Consider the following 20,104-nt stretch of genomic DNA (forward strand, 5'->3'; position numbering starts at 1 on the left):
AGAGGAGTTTGCAGGATTCTTGTTTGGAAACCTGATGGTAAGAGACCAGCAGGAAGACAAAGAAGAAGATGGAGGGATAATGTTGAGATGGACCTAGAGGAAATGGGTAGGGATGGAAAAGAGTATACAGATCTTGTTCAGGATAGGGACAGATGGAAGGCCTGTGTTGTTGCAGCCATGAACTTTTGGGTTCAAGAAGAGTGAGTTAGTTATGCACTTTTAAGAACTTATTGGTAAAAGTTGATTAATATTGAGAATTAAGCAACTGCTGTCCGCATCTTGTTATAACTTCCCACAATATTACTGTTGATATCAGAGCGACACTCAGCACAATTCGGTTCAAACCATCGAATAAAAATTGGGAAGAAAATAAATGTAGTTTTAATGCACGGATTGATATTTATTTATTTATAAATGCGACACTACATGCAAATGTCCACTCATCATGTCTTCCAGCTGACAGTCTAAAACTAACTAGTACTGTGCAAATGCATGAAAAAAAAATAATAATTAAAAGGTACGGAATAGATTGAAGTACACATATATGAAAGAGAAACTTTGATTGTACTCTGTATTGAGTGAGACTATGTATATATATTTTGGACACATTAATTCTCTATTTTACTGTTCAACCGCGATAGACATAATATCTTGCATAAAATGAGAAAAGGTGAAGGATACGGCAAGTTCATTCAAGGAAGCTACATCTAACAAAACATAAAACGAAATCTATAGACATTAACCCGACAGGATGCACATTCATCTGCTAAGACGTAAGGATGCACGCTGGTTAAATCTTACCCACAAGTAAAATTGCATCGTAAATCTGAATTATATATTTTTTATGGCATGCAATAATTATACCATCATTCATTAAAGTAATGGTATTAGGTTTTAACATTTTTATTGTATTACGCAATTGATAAAGATGAGGAAAAAAGAGACGTTAACATGAGTGCTCTCCACCAAGATGCGTGCAGGGTAAATTCTACCGAGAGGCAAAATTACTTCTTAAGTTCAAATTAAAATTGTTTCATTACTTCAAAATCGCCTGAATTATTTTTTACCCAGACCCCACCCCCCATGTTGACACTCAATCACCACGTGTTTTTACCCATGTGCACATCTTTATTGGTTAAACAATTACTTTATGCATGAATAGTGGACACTCATTTATTTCACTGAATGCATAAATATGGTTAAATTAAGTTTCTTTTTGTCCAATACCAAAGCAAAAAGGCGAGTAAATACACGTTAGCTTATGGGATCACCACATGTTCTTCCCATGTTCCCTGGAGGAACTATTCGCAAAAGCATCTTCACTTTACCTGGCCGATCAGCATTGCAACGAGCGTTCCAGTTATATATAGTTCATTGGCAGATACCGAACGAGTACCGATTAATCTGTCCCATCCCTACTAAATATAATAGGTATATTTAAACAATCCCTTCATTATTTTGTATTTATTCTAATGTAAAGTATTTTTGTAATGCACGGAGGCTCAACTAACGAAACTTTATTGTGCTCGCATATTACATAATAGGATACAACGTAGTAGGGGCAAATTACATAAAAAAATATATATTTGAATTGAGCAAATTGTACAGATCACAATGTTTACACAAACATAATGATGATAATAATAATAATGCAAGTCAACCATGAAGATAGGGTACAAGAAAAAAAAAAAGAAACATTCATTTGACACAACACACATTGCTGTTTAGGGTTAACTTTTATTGCAATTATTTCAACATATGCAGTTGAGGCAAATTTACAGGTGTTACTCAAGTACTTTTCAATCCTTTACACCCAAGAACAAAAATTGGAATCATGCAAATTTTTTTTCTCTCTACTATTTAAAACTTATCTAATTGCAAATTCAGGGAGCTACAATGAACTGCAGCTTCTAAACGAGTACAAAGTATGGCTAAGATACTGGAAAGGTTTTCAGATTTGAATAAGTTATTTTCAAGTAATTTCTAACATATTAAAGATGCTATAGACAAACGGATCTGTGGAATTTTATGAGGTATAACAAATTATGATCACCCATACGTATATGCCTGTAACTGACAATAAAACAATCTGAAATATAAAAACAGTGAAATACGATTTTCTTAGTTCTGTATTTATACATTTTTTTTTTCCAATTCCACGAAGAAAATTAAAGATTTTCGTTCTTGTTCCAAATACAAAGTGTCGAAGTCATACGTTAGTCACCAGAGAATTTAACTTTAACTTATTATGCTTTGCAAAGTACACTCATATACAAAAAATGCTTCATGAGTTTAATTTTTAAATGAAAGATATAGAAAAAAGTCAACTTTACAGTTTATTATGCTTTAACTTGTAAAATGATCAAAATGCATCCAAAGACAATAATTTACATGAGAAACAATTGTAGCAGGAACTGCGAAATGATTTATTTTCCATGGATTCTAACGCTAAGCATTCATACAAGAAATTATGCATGTTTGTATTACTGACAGATGAAGCTCCTGAAGCCTTTCTGTTCGATGTAAAGTGCCCAGCCAACCCTTTCTATGGTGGTCACATTATTGCATTTCAAAAAACAAATCTCCACGTACAGATAAACAAGATATTTCATTATAAACCAAACATATTAGAGCTGAAGAATGCTTTTGTTGAAGAATTATATTTGTTCTCACACTGTAGTCTTGAACTCACACCAGTATATTCTCCTGAGTATAACAAATGTGTTAGATGTAAGAGCAACGAGAAGACTCTTCTTGTCTCACCCATATGCATACATGCTTTGGTGTGCCTGTCTCTCCAAGTTTATAAAATACAACTGTATTCTATCTTCAAAGTACATTTCGGATCATTTATTTTTTACAAGTGTTCAAAGATACTGCTCAGATACAGTCTTCACAAAATAACAACAGTAATAACAAAGGCATTTTATAAATAACATATTAAATATATAACTTCTACACTACATACAATGGAAAGAAAATCCTTCTTTCTTCAACGAAAGTTAAACAGAAAAATTCTCAAAATTTTTTTTCTACTTACATAAAAAATAAATCGTGATAACACTCAAAGCAAATTTACCCACATAGTATAAATGATTGCTATGGTACAATAGTTAAGGTATTTTTTTTTTACATATTTTCTACATCTTAAAAATAAATATGAGCTAAAAAATGATTACCTCCAGATTTCCATGACATTAAGTATTGTTTCGTAAAACAAATTCTTACGGTCGTTCCTGAACGATCACAATGGGCACACTCGTCTCTTCAGTTAGGATCACACAACATGACACTATATAGTATTCATAGCATCTGTTGCTTTGAAATTGCATAAAGTCCATATGACAATAAATAGTTAATGCTTTACGGGTTTTAACTATCTGATTTCACAAAAATCCAATCACCCCTGCTTTATCTTACTTGAGTGAGCAACAGATAAGTGGTCTAACATTTCCTATACAATAGATTTTTACGAAAACAGACTAGATTACACTGTTCTCTGGATGGAATACTAGATCTGAAAGCTTTCTTCTGAGTGATAAATAATAATAATAATTAGAAAAAAAGATCTACAAACAAAGAGCTTGTATTTTACAAGCAATATGCATCCGGAGGAATTATATATATATATGTGAGTGTATATATTGTGGGGTTAAATTGTCCACTGCATTCAGATATGGCTGAGTAGCAAAAATACTTCATTCCACGCTGCAAACTGACAAGAAGCCATCCAAAATTTTCATGTAGAAAAAAAAAATTTCATACACACTCTTAACAAGTTTCACTTTTGCATCACTTTTTAAAAGATTTAGCTGGGCAAGCTCAAGCAAACTAAAAAATCATGCTTATCTGCACAGACCCATTTAGATGTATATTAATTAACACTCTCCTAGATGAAAAGCTATTACTAACTGTTCTCCTTGATTCCCACGGATGCGAGAACATCCCTGAACGTCACCAAGGTCTTCCTGAGAGTTAAGCAGAAGCCCTTGGAAGCTGGGATCAGGGGGAATTCTGGCAGCAGAATGTTTACAGCAGTTGTGATAGCTGCAAGACAAAATATCAAGGCATGTAATTTGAAACTGATGGAAGAAATCATAATACAGCATGATTCAAAAAGATTGCCTCAATTTCATATGGCTATACAGAGTGTCTCAAAAATAACAGCGCAAACTGACACAGGTGAAAGTACACGATAATAGAAACAAAAAAGTCTCAGTAAACATGGGTCTGCAAATAAGCCGTTTTCGACATAATCACAAATGTGTCATTACAAGCCGCCACTAACTTTATTGTTTGTAAACGTCATCCTAGTTGGTAAAATGCTAATAATGTGCGGTTAGAAGCCATCACTGACTGCATTTTGTAAACACCGGGAGCTTTACTCCTTGTGTGTTCCGAGGTTTGCTCATTGTTTACAAAAGAGAACATTTCCGAGAGGTGGCGTTGTAATCAAACAGGATGGATACAATCAGTAAGTAGAATGTTCAATAAAAGCAATGAGATCTCCAATGACTTTTCTTACTGTTTTATTAGCATTTTACCAACTAGGACGACGTTTACAAACAATGAAGTCAGTGGCAGCTTGTAATCACACGTTCGCGATTATCTCAAAAACTGCTCGTTTGTAGACCCATGTTTACTGAGACTTTTTTGCTTCTATTATCATGTACTTTTACCTGTGTCAGAATGGGCTATATTCCTTATGAGACACCCTGTATTTCCCGGATGAATGTGAACGATCTACATAACATTTGAAAGGGGAGGTCTTTGAAAGTTTCAAATACCACTGCCAGAGTGCTCGTCTAGCACAGCCATGCAGCAGGGTTGAGAGCAGAATGGCTACTACGCAGCACAAAATTTTTTTTGCGATCGTGAGTTAATTAAAACTGAGCCTACGACTGTGGTGTATTTCCTCTTCGTTTAAGCACTGAACCCCTACCAACAACTTTGGATGACCAAAAACACAATATCACAACTGCAGTGAAATCAGTGACGTAAGACATTCTTCTTCAGATGTGGAACGAATTCAGCTACAGTCTAGATGTTACCCATGTGGTCGAGGCGATCACATTGAACATTTATCAACTTTATTGTGAGCATAATCGCATGTAATTTGAAACTTTATGTCCTCCTCTTTCAAATGTTATGTAGATCATTAACATTCATTCAGTAAATATAGCCATTCGAAATTTAGTCCATCTTTTTGAATCACACTGCATAACTGGGATGAGAAGAAATACTGATTGCAAACTCTTGATAACAGACAAGTATAACCTTTAGCAGACTGTAGCTCAAGAACTAGACATGAAATCATTCCCCCCACAGCTAGAATGACAGGGCTTTTACCAGAGGTGAAATGTATACACTGCACCTCCCAATAATGAAAGTTAATGGAACAAGAAAATCACAATTTTAAAAAAAAGTACTTGGCATGCTCCTGTACCCACCACAATAGACCAAAGTGAGTGTAAAAAAAATGTAGTATGTAGCAGTGGTACTTTCCTACAACCATGCAAAGTTTCACTGAAAATAGGCTGATACTTTCTCATGGAAAAAAAATGTACAAAAGTGGCAGTGTTGACAGCTTACAAAAAATATTTCCAGAAAATCACTTCTAACGTCAGCCCTATGGATGCTGGATAGAAAAAAATTGGAGGGAAGCATGACATGAGACCACTCTTTGAGGACATGTAATTCCCATAAATAAATAAATTAAAAAATGTAACATTTTCGAAAGTTGTAATTTTTGGGAAATTTTGAAAATTGGATATTTCCTGCTAGACCCTTAACTGTCACACAGTGTGATCGTGTTCTTTTGTTATTATTACATGTAAAAGTAAGCAAAAAGTGGCAGTTGAAGAGTTATACCTCTTTTCCTAAGCTCTGTCCCAAAGTATTGTGAGGGAAAATAAAGACATTTTTCAAACTCCGTTTTTTATAATAGTAACAACGGATATAATGGTTTGTAATTTGAGTATGCCATACCTTTATTGTATACAAATGAACAAAAAAGACAGGACTGAAGTATCACATGTAGTTTTCAAGGAATGGCATGTTAATTGCTGCCACGTGGTGATGGGAAGACATGTGTCCCAGCCATATGCTGACGGTTACGTTTGATTAAAATCACCGGTAGTCCTAGTGCAACAACATTTTGAGGGCCAAGAAAGGCCAAGCAGATTTTCACTGGGTGATGCATGGCCAGCACGTGAAGTCTTATTATTACCGTTTTCTTTGGATTTTGAGACCAGTGTACAACTAATGCTCTGAAGTAGCTCCTCAATTGTCCTTGCGGTGCTGGAACAACGCTAAAATTTTGTTCACATTGGGGATCAAAGCCAGGACTTTTGGTATCAAAGGCAAGAGTGGTAGGAATTTTGGGCGATATGGAGGAAAGAAAATGTTCAACTACCATCTACACAATTAGTTATGAATTAACTCACCAGCTGACATTCGGTCCACAGGATCAAAAATGGCTGCAAAGAAGAGGTGTTCAAAGAGCGATAAAATCAGCCATTTTGGACACTTTCTATGTGCCCCCCCTCACCACCATCTATCTATCTCTGTGTATGCGTGTGTTTTTATCTTTATATTTTATCTATACTCATGTCCATAAGTTAAGGGATTTGCGAGATCCACTAGAAAACATTGGGCCATGGCGATAATTGGTGCAATAAAACATGCCATGGCAACACTGAAACATGTGACAGACAGGATGGCACCACGCCCGCTCTGTACGAGACCAATTAGTGTGACTGCATGTCGTGTGCATTTGACTCGCAGTAATCGAGTCGTACAGAAGGAGGATGGCAGAGCGAACACATTTGGATCACATTATGCGTGGCCGGATCATCGGCAGATTAGAGGCTGGCCAAAGTCAACGAGAGGTGGGTCAGTAGTTGAATGTTTCCAGTAGCATCATTTCTCGTCTGTGAGAGATGATTTCAGGTGGATGGAGACATTGAACGGCAGTATGGGCAAGGTCGACCACGTGCCAGGATTGTTATCTTGCTTTAAATGCCTGAAGATGCCCAACCAGCACAGCACCTGGACTGGCTAGAGACTTCATAGCAGCCTCTGGGACACACATCTCCAACCAGATGCATTTCACTCACACAAAGACACTACATGGCTCGTCGAAGATGGTGTATTGCCCACTGTGATTGAAGCCATGAAGTGCGGTGGTGTGTTGTGTTGTCTCTGTTTAGCCTGGAGTGTGATTCATGGTGCCTGTTCATCTGAAGCACCCTTGCGACATGTTACAACCATGCCAATATTGTGGAAAGGGTGGTGGTGCCAGTGTTCTCGCCGGGGAGGGGGGGGGGCATACTCTGCTGCATGTGTTTCCATGGAATACTGTGACGGCTGTGATCTATAGGGATGACATCCTGCAAAAGTATGCGAGACTTTTGTGTGGTGCATATGGACCTGGAATCTGTCTGATGGATGATAATGCCAGACTACACAGAGCGTGCCTGGTGGAGGAATATCTGCAGCATGACGAAATCATGCGTCTGGAGTATCTGATTGAACATGCATGGGATGCTCTAGGCTGCAGCCCTAACTCTGCCACCACGGACCTTTGTACACCTCCAAATAGCACTTGTCCAGCAATGGAATGCGTTACTGCAGAGCATGCTGGATGGCCTGATTCACAGTATGGGGAGCCGTTGTGCAACCTGTATTGTCGTTCGGCATCACCACACCCTGTATTGAATAGTTCTGGTACTGTCCACCACAAAATGTATGCTACCGGTGGACAGAGACCACACCATGTCGGTGCTGCCCACTGTCATTTTCCACTTTTCCTATATACACCTTGGATCAGTATTACTGTGTCACATGTTTCAGTATTGCCAGGGCATATTTTATTGCATCGATTATTGCAGTGACTCAATGCTTTCTAGTGGATTTAGCAAATCCCTTAACTTATGGACATGAGTGTATTTACAAGCATACGTAAGATAGGTGTCAATAAACACTTACCACAAACAGACAGAACTAATCTTTGAGGTTAAGTGTTTACTGTCTCCTACTTTACAGTTTTGTTTATCTAGCCTTCTGGCTCTTTTCCTCAATCTATTTCTGTGTATCTATCTATTTATATATTTTAAAAAATGCCCTGAGCTATATACTAGTTTCTACATGGTGATGGTCAAAATAGTAAAGTACAAATTTCAATTTAACAAAAGAATAAAATTGTTGTTACACAACTTACCATCGCCATGTAGTTCACGAAATGTTGTTGGCGTTGTAGGTGACATTGGATGTGAATTATTGTATCTCTCGGAGATTTCCAACCATGTTTCTAGTCGAGAAATAAGTCTGAAACAAATATTGCATGTTCATTAGTAACAATACCAAAGAGATTATACCTTACATAGCATAGCATAGGAATAACTTTTGCAGAATATCAATATCCTGGACGTTGTGCATAATTCAAAATTTTAAGAAATTTCACACCAATATTGTGTGGCAAAAGTAAAGAGTTTGTAACCAATTTCTTTTTGTCCAGATCTGAGACAGAAGAACTGAATGCCTCTAACACATGAGGAACGCAATGGAATCATACTTATGTTCGAGGAAAGAGGTTAACATGCAAATGCACCGATTTTAATACATGGCATCCGCAAAGATAACCTATGTCACATGTGACAGTTATCTTAAATGTTATAGTTTTTCTTGTATGTACGTATTGCTTGCATTATAGAATTATTTTCCTGTAGTTTACGGTTATTACAACTCATATCATCGAAGAGAAGCATTTGATTAAAAAGAGAAGGGTTTTAAAAAGTTTAACGAGAAACACAGAGTTGAATGTCTGGGAAGCTTTGTTCATTGCAGAACACTGGAATAAATTAAATAATGAAAATGGTAACATAGATCCAGTATGGAGTTTTCTTTTTCACAAATGGAGTAAGCCACCATCTTTAAAATTTAATGTAACAGAAAACATCAAGAGACTTTGTGAAAACAATGATGAATTTGAATTACCTGATGATATTTGGGATTAATAATTAAAAAAAAAAATCTGAAATAAAAATAAAACACTGCTTTTTTCACAGATAAGTTGCTATATTACAACAATGTAAGATTGACAACATCCATTATATAACACATTCTTTTTGTTAAAAAAATTACTAACCATTGTTATAACTAGGGCTCGGATTTTTAGGTAAATAAATATTTTTTCTGCGAGTAGATATGACCTCGTAAGTGAGTTACAAATTCCGATCATAGTAACTGGAGCCTATATATCAAATTTTATTTCACATAAAAAAACATATTTTCCCATTTTTTTTATGTAAATACATATTTCTTAATATTCACTCATAAATGCATAAAATGAATGTTTTGTCCCAAAAATTTCACATAAAATTTCATATCTACTTAAATTTTCTTATCTTTTTAAGATTTCCCAGAAAAAATCAAAAGGTTTTTTTTTTATAGTCGCTGTATTTATTTTCTCATCTTAGGGAAAAATTCCTGCAAGACCTGGCAACAGTATCCAGTCTGGATGTAACGAATTGTCCATACTGAGAGGTAAAACGTAAGCTCAACGTTCAGTAGTGGACAGATTGTTCCACAGTATTTGCTTGGCGTGGTATTGCGTGGGAGAAGTACTAGTGTGTTTCGTTCGAAAGGTGCGAGTTTTCTGTAAGTGTGTGCGTGTTTGAAAATGCCGCAAGTTAAATCTGCACCAAGCTATCGTTTGCAGCAATATGTTGCAGAATTCAAGAACACATTTACCACTGATGGAAGTAGTGGTATTTACGGTAGGGACAGGACCGGAAAGGAAGAGCTCTCATCAAGCAGATTTGCTACACTTAAAACAAGCTCAACATGAGCATATGAGCTTTTTGCTCTAGTGTGGCACCCCGTCTAATCCAAGATTTTTGTAAAAATGCCCTCGGGAATTTTTCGGAAAAGAAAGCTCTTCTCAAGCAGATTTGACTATACTTAAAACTTGCTCAACATGTCCATATGAGTTTTTTGTTCAAGTGTAGCACCCCGCCTAACCCAAGGGTTTTGTAAAAATGCTCTTCGGAAAGTATCAACCCCCCTCAAGCAGATTTGTGCATACTTACAAAAATTGCATCAGCCAGATTTTTGTCCATAAATTTGTCAAAAATATATCAATTTTTGACCACACCAGAAATTAAGCAAAAACCCATACATACACACACATATTTACTTCTGGTTTAAGTTTAATTGGATACCAGGTTCAACTTGTGAATATCCAATATTAAAACAATGCAATATGCAGAGCCCCTCTAGAATTGCTCCGTGTTTGCATGTTTCCCTCTCTGTGTCAGTGTGTACAATTCCCGAGACGGTAGTATTGATTTTTGTTTTGCATGTTTCTCCTCAGCGCCAGTACTTACAGAAATTCCCGAGTATTGCATCAGCCAGTATTGTGAGCGTGGCTGAGGAGAGCAGATGTGTTTTTACAGTGCTTCTCATACTTACAGGCCTGTTTGGTTTAATTGAACAATATAAAATCTGATATTTGTTGTAATCCACTCACATTTAGAGTTAAGCTTATATTTGTCCCATGTCCTGCATGTTCGTGCAGGTATTTGCGCTGGGTCGGTGTGAATGAATATTTATTCTCTTTTTCCACTTGTGGGCTATTGGCTTTACAACCTGTCATAAGATTAATATTATTAATATTAATCCATAGAGATTAGATTTAAAACCCAGGAAATTTTATATAAATACCAAAGCCAAAAATATTAAGTGTATACACACCTACACACATACACACACACACAAAGCACAGTGCTGAACCCAACTGATATTTTTTATTCAATATAAAGTTTTGAATTGAAACCCAGGAAATTGTATATAATAAACAACAACAAAAATGCCGAATCAAAAATATTGTAATCAATGCAATAAGAATATATTTAGCTCTAATTGGGCCAGACACCAAAAAATTTGTAACCCGGACAAATACAGAACTCCCACAAAAATTTGCCCCAAATGCAATAGAAAATACAGCATGCAATACTTCACATATACACATAAAGATACTTGCTCTGCACAATCATCAACACAACCATCCACATCTGGTCTGAAAAGAAGACACGAAGCACCTCTTAATGCCAGAGCAGCAAAGCAGCCACGCTATACACCACCCATCCGTAGCAGTTTTAACGGCCAATTAAGGGATCACCGGTTTGAATCAGAGCCAAGATGTGGAATTGAGAATTTTTTGAAGAGTGTAAATTCTAATGTGCAGGCAATTCTAAATGCACAAAATGGCTCTTATAAGCTGTCCCTCAAATTGTTTGCACAATATAAGAAACCAAATGGCACAAAATTTACACAGCCCCACATAACAGAAACTGTACCGGTATATTCAAATGCAGACAAAATAATAAGCAGGTTGATGGATCAACTGAACATTAAACACTCTGAATTTGCAGCAAAAGAGTCAGGATGGAGCCTATGTGGCTCTCCGCACAAGTTATATGTTAATATTTCTGAATTCAGCCCATTAAAAGGTTCTACTTATGTGCCATTACCTGCCAATATCAAAAACAAAAGAGCCGTGGTTAATATAAAAAATAATGACGCGAAATGCTTTTTGTGGTGTATATTAGCTGCTTTGTATCCAGTTTCAAGGCATCCAGAGAGAATAACTTATTACAAACAACATGAACATGATTTTGACGATGCAATGGAGGGTTTAGAATATCCAATGTCTGTTCAGAATATTGATAAATTTGAAAAAAGGGCCAGGCACATCAATGGCAAACAATTATCTATTAATGTATTTATTTGTTCCACTGGCAATTGCCTGATAGCACCTCTCAGAATCAGTATACTTGATGATGAATCTGCTATTCCAATTGATTTGCTCTTAATTGAAGGGGATGATACACACCATTATACTCTGATACATAATCTTGAAGCTTTAGTGAGAACACAATTAGACAAATCCAATACAATATTCAAGTTGTGTAGAAGATGTTTAAGTGTATTTGATGGTCAAAAAATAATAAATGGGGTTCGGGAAGAGAGTGCAGAAATTGCAAAAAACAAGTTATTTGAGCATCTGAAATACTGTGGGAATCATAAACCTGTTCATATGGTGATGCCCAATCCAAGTGAAAATTGCAAATTCAAAAAGTTTGAAGCCTTGTTGGAACACCCAGCATATATTGCCTGTGATTTTGAATCGAACCTCAAACCTCTTGCATTCTGTAGCCCAGATCCTGAAGAATCTGCAATTACACCATACCAGCAACATGAACCTTCCAGCTTTTGTTATATGGTTATACGGGATGGTGTTGTTATTAAAGAATATTCATACGTGGGAGAAGATGCCATCAAAATATTTGCACATAGAATAAAAAATGAGTGCCGTGACATAGCATCTAATTTCTTATTAAAATCAAAGCCTATGTTGCCTTTAACAGAGGATCAGATTGAAGATTTCAACAATGCAGAAAAATGCCCGGTATGTGATTGTGAATTTTCAGATACAAATATCAAGGTGAAACACCATTCTCATACAGATGGTCGATATAAACAGGCCCTGTGTAAAAGCTGCAATATTAAGATCAAGAGACCAAGATTTATCCCCATATTTTGCCATGGAGCATCCAATTATGATTTTCATCATCTGATCAGGTACGAGGGGTTTGACAAGGAGAATTTAAATATTTTAGCTGAAAATGATGAGAAATATATATCTATTAGCAAGATAATTAAAGTTGATGGTGTTCCTATTCACATAAGATTTCTTGATTCCTACAGATTTCTGTCGGCTAGCCTGCCTACACTGGCAAATCAATTATCTGATGATAAATTCAAAATCACAAGTGCCTCGTTTCCAAATCTGGACCTGAAATTAATTAGGCGGAAGGGTGTATATCCATATGACTATGTTACAGATTTTTCTAAATTTGATGAGTGTTCCCTGCCACCACAAGAAGAGTTTTACAGCAAAATCAGAGGATCTGGAATCACTGATGAAGATTATCACCATGCCCAGTTGATGTGGAACAATTTAAAATGCAAGACATTTGGTGATTATCACATGGCTTATTTAAAACTTGATGTGACCCTCTCAGCTGATATAATGCAGGCATTCAGAAAATCTTCCATGCAAAATTATAAACTGGATCCATTATATTTTTACAGTGCCCCGGGCCTAGCATGGTCTGCAACGTTTTTGAATACTAACATGCATTTGGATCTGATCCACGATCAAGATAAGTATCTGTTTATGGAGGAATGTATAAGAGGGGGGATGGTGCAATGTTCTCAGAGATATGCCAGAGCAAATAACAAATATATGCCTGATTATGATCCAGCACGGCCATCAAATTATATATTGTATGTAGATGCAAACAGCCTCTATGGTTATGCCATGATGGATAAACTGCCATATGCAGGGCTTGAATGGGTGGAAGATTTTAATATTGAGGATCTTCAGGACTTTGATGACAGTGAATATGGCCTCTTCTTAGAGGTTGATCTGACAATTCCTGATCATTTGCACAACACATTTTCTGATCTGCCCCCAATTCCCGAGGTTCAGTGCTCACCTGGCTCTAAACAGAAGAAGCTCATGATGACTCTGGAGCCGAAACAGGGTTATGTCATATATTACAAAAACCTCCAGTTCCTGATGAAACATGGTGTTCAAGTGACCAAAATTGGAAAAGTCTTAAGGTTCAGGCACTCAAAATGGTTGAAACCATACATTGATACAAACACAGAGCTTCGAACATCTGCAAAGAGCCAATTTGATAAGGGCTTGTTTAAATTGATGGTTAATTCTGTGTATGGCAAAACTATTGAAAATGTCAGAAAACATACCGATGTTAAAATAATTACTGACCCCAGCCTGAGCAAAAAATTGGTTGCAAAGCCTAATTTCAATTACAGAAGAATTTATGATGAGCACATGGCACTTTTCAACATGAAGAAAACAAAGATCAAATTTGATAAACCTATTTATGTAGGGGCTGCGATATTGGAATTGGCCAAATTACATATGTTAACATTGTATTATGATGTCTTGAAACCTTTTTATGGTGATCGTGTAAAACTGATGTACATGGACACGGATAGTTTTATTCTTGATATTAAAACAGAAGATGTTTATCAAGATATTGCACAGCCTGAATTGTTTCAATACTTTGATACCAGTGAACATACAATAATTAAACACCACAACAAAAAGGTGCCTGGCAAGTTAAAAGATGAGACACTTGGTGATGTTATTGTGAAATTTGCTGGGTTAAGTGCCAAGGTGTATAGTTTTAAAACATGTAGTGGTGTTGCTGCCAAAAAGGCCAAGGGTATTGGCAAAGCAACTGTTGAAAAAGACCTCCAATTTGAAGATTATAAAAATTGCATCAAATCATGTGGCACAATCAAAACATCAGAAAATAGAATTCAGAGTGTGGATCACTTATTGACTTCAAATATTGTAAGAAAAGTGGCCCTGGACCCACATGATGATAAGAGATGCATTTTATCATGTGGCATACATACTTTACCTTGGGGGCATTGTGATTTGAAAAATGGAAATCAATGCCCAATTACAGAGCATGATTTGAAATAAATAAAGATGCCTATGAACTTATTTGGGTTCAAAAAACAGGCTATTATGGATCTGCCAATACCCCAAGCCTCTCCTGATATGATATCTAAACTGAGTGGCTTGTTAATTATTCATCTGAACAGCATACTTACAGATGTTGATGATGAAACAGGCAAAATATTGTACATATTTAACAATAATTTAAATCATTACCAATTACCTGTAGGTGGTCAATTGCAATTTATTACAACCCCCGAGGGTGATGTTAAAATTTCAGTAGGGAGAAATATTTATAGAATTAAAGCACTCAAACATGATTTCTGGCACTGTATATACTGTTTCTGCTGGTGACTGCTTATATATTGAAGTCCCGGGATCATATGACAAGCTTATACCTTTTTTTATAGAATTAAGAATCAGATACTCTATAATAAATAACCACTAAAACAAAAATGCCTAATGATATATTTGGCCATACAAGGCATGAAGATCACAGAGATGAGATTCTGATGCTTGATGTCAGAGTCAAGAAATTAAGAAGTGATTTACAAGCTTTACAGACCACACTCAATGCCAGTCTTCAATTAGAAATTACAAATTTACAATCACAATGCATGGACCCTCTTCTTAAAATTGACTCAGAACTCAAATTATTGCTTCAGAAATATACTGATCTGGCAACATTGGATAATTTTCAAAGTTTAGAAGAAGCTGTAGCAGCTCTTCAAGCCAAATTTAAGACCCAGGCCACCAACTCCGAGCAATTAAAGCAGCAATTGGAAGAGCAGATAAATAATGTCCAGACACAGCTCCAAACAATTGTCAAAAGCATAAAATCACAAGAAGATTTTGATCTAGTAATTTCCACTCTAAAAGAACAGATTCAGTCACTCCAGATACCTAATCTGGACCCCCTGAACAATGCCATAGCCAAGGTTAAAGAAAAAATTGAGACACTTGAAAATTTTATGAACAATTTGCCATCTTCTGATGCTTTGAGTGCAATAACTCGGAGTGTTGCAAACATCAAGCTGCAACTTGAAACATATGAAGATTTTGGAAAAATTCAAAGTACCATAACCCATCTTGAAGGTACAATAGCAGCAGTGCAAAGTGATTTGGCAAATGTACTAGAATCCAGATTGCCTGGGATTGTAGATACACTTGTCAGTGTCCAGCAACAAATCACAAAGCTTGAAAACCTCAACACTGAATCTGAACTATCTCATTTTCATCACTTGATCGATGATATCCAAACAAAACTTGAAATTTTACAACAATCAACACCCACTCAGGCAGATATAGCCCTGCTCCAAAATGCTATGCAAAATGTGGCTGATGCTACTGAATTAAATAATGTGAAATTGGCACTTGAATCTTTGCAGAATACTGTTTCAAATCTTCCCACATCACAGGAACTTAAAAATATTAAGAGAGCAGTGAATAGGATATTGAAATCAGAAGATATCAAGAATATCCAGACAGAGATCAAACAACTTACTCAGACAGTTGCCACTCTACCAACTAATCAACATATTAATGAACTGCATGCCCTGTTTGAGGATATCAGAAGACAGGTCCATGATCTTACTGCTCAAAATTCAAAATTGGCAGTTATTGAAAATTTACAGCAAATTGTAGCTAATATCAAGCAACAGCTAGGAACCATGGAATCCAATCAAGCAAATGCTCTGTCTGTTTTTGCCACCCAGCTTCAAGAGATTGTGCAACAATACAAGAAACTTGTTGTGGACATAAAAATCAAGCCAGGCCATGATGATGTTGTTAGGACCATCAATGAGCACCTTGAATCTGTAACAAGCAGATTGCTTACAGCAGAAAAAGAAATAACAGGCATAATCGAGAATCCAAAACATACAGTAATTCTTGAATTGTACAGCATCCCCAACAAAGAATATGATTCTCCATTTACACCAGGTGGCAAAATATATATGCTGTCCCCTGCACAATTTTATTACCAATTTTTTGTTGGGGGCACATTGAGACCAATCAAGATCAAATATTGGCTTCAACCACAGGCACACCACTACCCCACATTATCAATAACAAATGCTGAGAACAAAGCAAAAATCACCAGTGTAGAGTTAGAGGATTTTACAGACCCCGATACATTAGAAACAGCTTATGTTGAAGATGATGGCTCTTTGGAATTTAAAATACAAATAGGGGACAAATTATATTTAGAAAATCCTGCAGTCTCAGCTGCTGAACACCCCATAGTTGCAATATTCTTGTTTACATATTATGTCTAGACAAATTATTGTTGATGAATTACACAGACAAGCCAGACATAATTTTAAGAGACTCCCAGTAGTCACAAAGGGCATAGATGATTTATGGCAGAGCGACTTGATTGAGTTGTCAAGTGGACAGTTGAAAAACTTAGACAAAATCAACAAGGGCTACAAGTATCTACTCACTGTCATAGACACATTTTCAAAATTTGCCTGGGCTGAGCCACTCAAATCTAAGACTGGAAAATGTGTTACAGAAGCCCTCAGGACAATCATCAATCAGAGTGGAAGATCACCGCGCTATTTGCAAACAGATAATGGCAAAGAATTTTATAATTCAGTGTTCCAACAATTTATTAAAAGTCAGGCAATAAAACATTATTCGAGTTACAGTGATCTCAAGGCCTCAATTGTAGAGAGATTCAACAGAACCCTAAAAAATCTTATGTATAAACAATTTACCCTCCAAGGTAATTATAAATGGATTAATATTCTTCCAGAACTTCTACATAAATATAACAACTCGGTCCATTCCACAATCAACATGAAACCCTCTGAAGTAACTTCATCTGATGAGCAAAAATTGATCAGCACTGTTTATTATCCTAAATACCAGCCAACAACAAGAAGGGCCAAATACAGGGTGGGGGATCAAGTAAGAATCAGCAAATATAAGTACTTATTCAAGAGAGGCTTTACAAGAAACTGGAGCACTGAATTATTTACAGTGGTTCAAGTTAAACCCGGGACCCTTAACACATATAATAAAAGATCACCGAGGAGAAATTCTCAAAGGCAGGTTCTATGAACAAGAGCTCAGCAAAACTAAACAGCCTGACACATATCTCATAGAAAAAATCATCCGCAGAAAAGGCAACAAGTTATTTGTCAAATGGCTAGGACTTCCGGAACACAGCTGGATCGATGCAGACAAAGTGATAATATAAGCACCTGGGATGTTATAAAAAGGCTGCCAGAACCTGAACAACAGAATAAGAGAAATGGCAACTTGCTGCCTGATAATATTAGATGTCTTATTGTTGGGCCATCGGCTTGTGGTAAAACTACACTAATGGTTGATAATTTTTTATTGGCACCCAACTGGTTAGACTGGAAAAACAGGCACTTGTATGTCTTCTCTAAGAGCTTGGAACAATTAAAATATCAGCAGTTGATGAAGCTATATGATGGATTGGATATAGCCACTTTTGAACCAGATGTTAAGCCACTTCATGAATGTCTCGATAATTCTGTTGTTGTGTTTGATGACATTATACTGGATAATCAAAACAAGGTTAGAAATTTCTTTACACAGGGCCGGCACAAAAACATTGATTGCTTCTACCTGGCACAGACTTTTTCAAAAATACCGAAGCAACTGATCCGAGACAACAGCAATTTTATATGTGTGTTTCATCAAGACCATACCAACCTCAAACACATACATGATGAATATGTAGGTGGGGACTTGAGCTACAATGATTTTTCCAAGTTTTGCAGCAGGTGCTGGAGCCAGGACAGTTATGGGTTTGTCACAATTGATATGACAAGAACACCCAATAGTGGCAAATACAGAAATAAAATCAACGATTTTCTAGACGTTGAGACATAAATAAATAACCATGAAAAGGCCAATCATTGATGATCTTAAGTTAAGAGATTATCTTGTAAAAAGATTTAAGGGATGGAAATCAGAGAACCGTGGAATTTATGAAAAACACAAACAAACAGAACAGCCTGTAATTGATGCTATTAATAATTTAGGTAAGAATATCAAAACTGTTACAGAGCAAAATCAAAATTTGATCACAGAGCTTGTACCTGTAGCTGCAAGAAACATATTAGATTATCCATTCACCCCACTTTCCAGTATTCATACACCTAGTCCTATTGCTCCTAGAAGAATTGAGGCTAGTCAGGATCCTATTGAATTGGGTCTTCTTGCTCAAAAATATTTAACCACACCTAAAGACAACAAAGATGAGGTGTTTGGCTTATATGCTGACACAGAGCTTGATGGCAGCATCATACATAGAATTGGCAATTTCAGAGTAACTTTTATGGGGGATGATCTGATTGTTTATTCAGAATCTCGTCTCGGAGAAAAAGGTGCTTTTGTTAAGTACCCCGGCACACCTGGGTTGTGGGAACTGATGACTAGGAAAAGGCCTGGCAGCTATACAGATCAAGATTATGAACATTACAAAGAAATATTAATAAAATCAGATGCTCTATACCAGAACAATGATCCCACACAAAAAAGAGTCAAGTCTAGCAGTGGGGCAAAATACAACAATTTAATCAAGCCCATATGGTCACAGATCAAGACTGGCAGTGGAATCAAACAATACAACACCCTGCCTAAAGAATTTGTGTGGGTTGATGATGTCAGGAAACTTGTAGATAGGTTATTGGTGATAGCTGGGGAGGAAAATGCTGGGAACCACAATTTTTACAATGAAAAGGTTGGAATTATGGACATGATAAGCACAAAATTGTCTAATTTTATAGTGAATGACACTAAGGGGATTGGATATCTCATAAAAATTATTAATACTCTACCACCTAAATTTTGGAATATTTCTGAGGGCCGGGGACTGGTTAATGACATTATAAACAAGCTGCCATTTGAACTACATATTCCAGGCTATCAGTATTGCGGTCCAGGCACAAAACTGGATCATAGATTAAACAGAGGTGATCCTGGTGTTAATCCCCTAGATGCTGCTTGCAGAGACCATGACATAGCATACAACACAGATTCTGATCTTGACAAGAGACATGTTGCAGACAAGAAATTAGAAGAGGCTGCATTTGGTAGATTTGTAAGCAAAGATGCTTCTTTGAGTGAGAGAATAGCAGCATTGGGAACCACCATAGCTATGAGCACCAAACAAAAACTGGGGTGGGGGCTGTGAATATGTATATAATAAACCTACAATGAAGGCCAAGGGTGTTATGTATCAAATACCTTATGCAGGTCTCAAATCTCTTAAAACTATTGATAGTCTTTTAACCAAAAAGCAGCGCAAGAAAAAAAATTCTTGTCTTGCAAAGGGCCATGGTATGAAATTATTGCTTAGTACCACCCAATTAAAAAAATTACAGCAATCAAGAAAAAAATCACATGTGGGGGGATTTATATTTACCATCCCTGCCATCTTAGCTGCTCTCGGGGCTGTAGGGAGCTTGGCTGGGGGATCAGCTGCCATAGCAAAAACAGTAATAGATGCCAAGAAAAATAGGGCAGAATTAGATGAGCAGAGGCGCCATAACCTGG

The 20,104-nt window shown here is 36.6% G+C and overlaps 1 protein-coding gene across 3 annotated transcripts in view; it reads right to left on the reverse strand.

Moving 5' to 3' along the window:
* Positions 1 to 1,502: 1,502 nt before the first annotated feature.
* Positions 1,503 to 20,104, reverse strand: part of LOC146004966 ((E3-independent) E2 ubiquitin-conjugating enzyme UBE2O) — a 118,826-nt gene continuing 100,224 nt past the window's right edge. For 2 of the 3 annotated variants that reach the window (XM_083144043.1, XM_083144042.1), the window contains exons 16-18: positions 8,222 to 8,328; positions 6,447 to 6,479; positions 1,503 to 4,047 (exon numbers count right to left, since the gene is read on the reverse strand). In XM_083144043.1, the coding sequence (XP_083000169.1) occupies positions 3,908 to 4,047; positions 6,447 to 6,479; positions 8,222 to 8,328 (280 nt within the window). In that variant the 3' untranslated portion in view covers positions 1,503 to 3,907. The remainder of the gene's footprint in view (positions 4,048 to 6,446; positions 6,480 to 8,221; positions 8,329 to 20,104) is intronic. The other variant, XM_083144044.1, reaches the window with a different exon arrangement.

This window comes from Lepisma saccharinum, chromosome 22, assembly GCF_977018435.1.
Source record: "Lepisma saccharinum chromosome 22, izLepSacc3.1, whole genome shotgun sequence".
NCBI lineage: Eukaryota > Metazoa > Arthropoda > Insecta > Zygentoma > Lepismatidae > Lepisma > Lepisma saccharinum.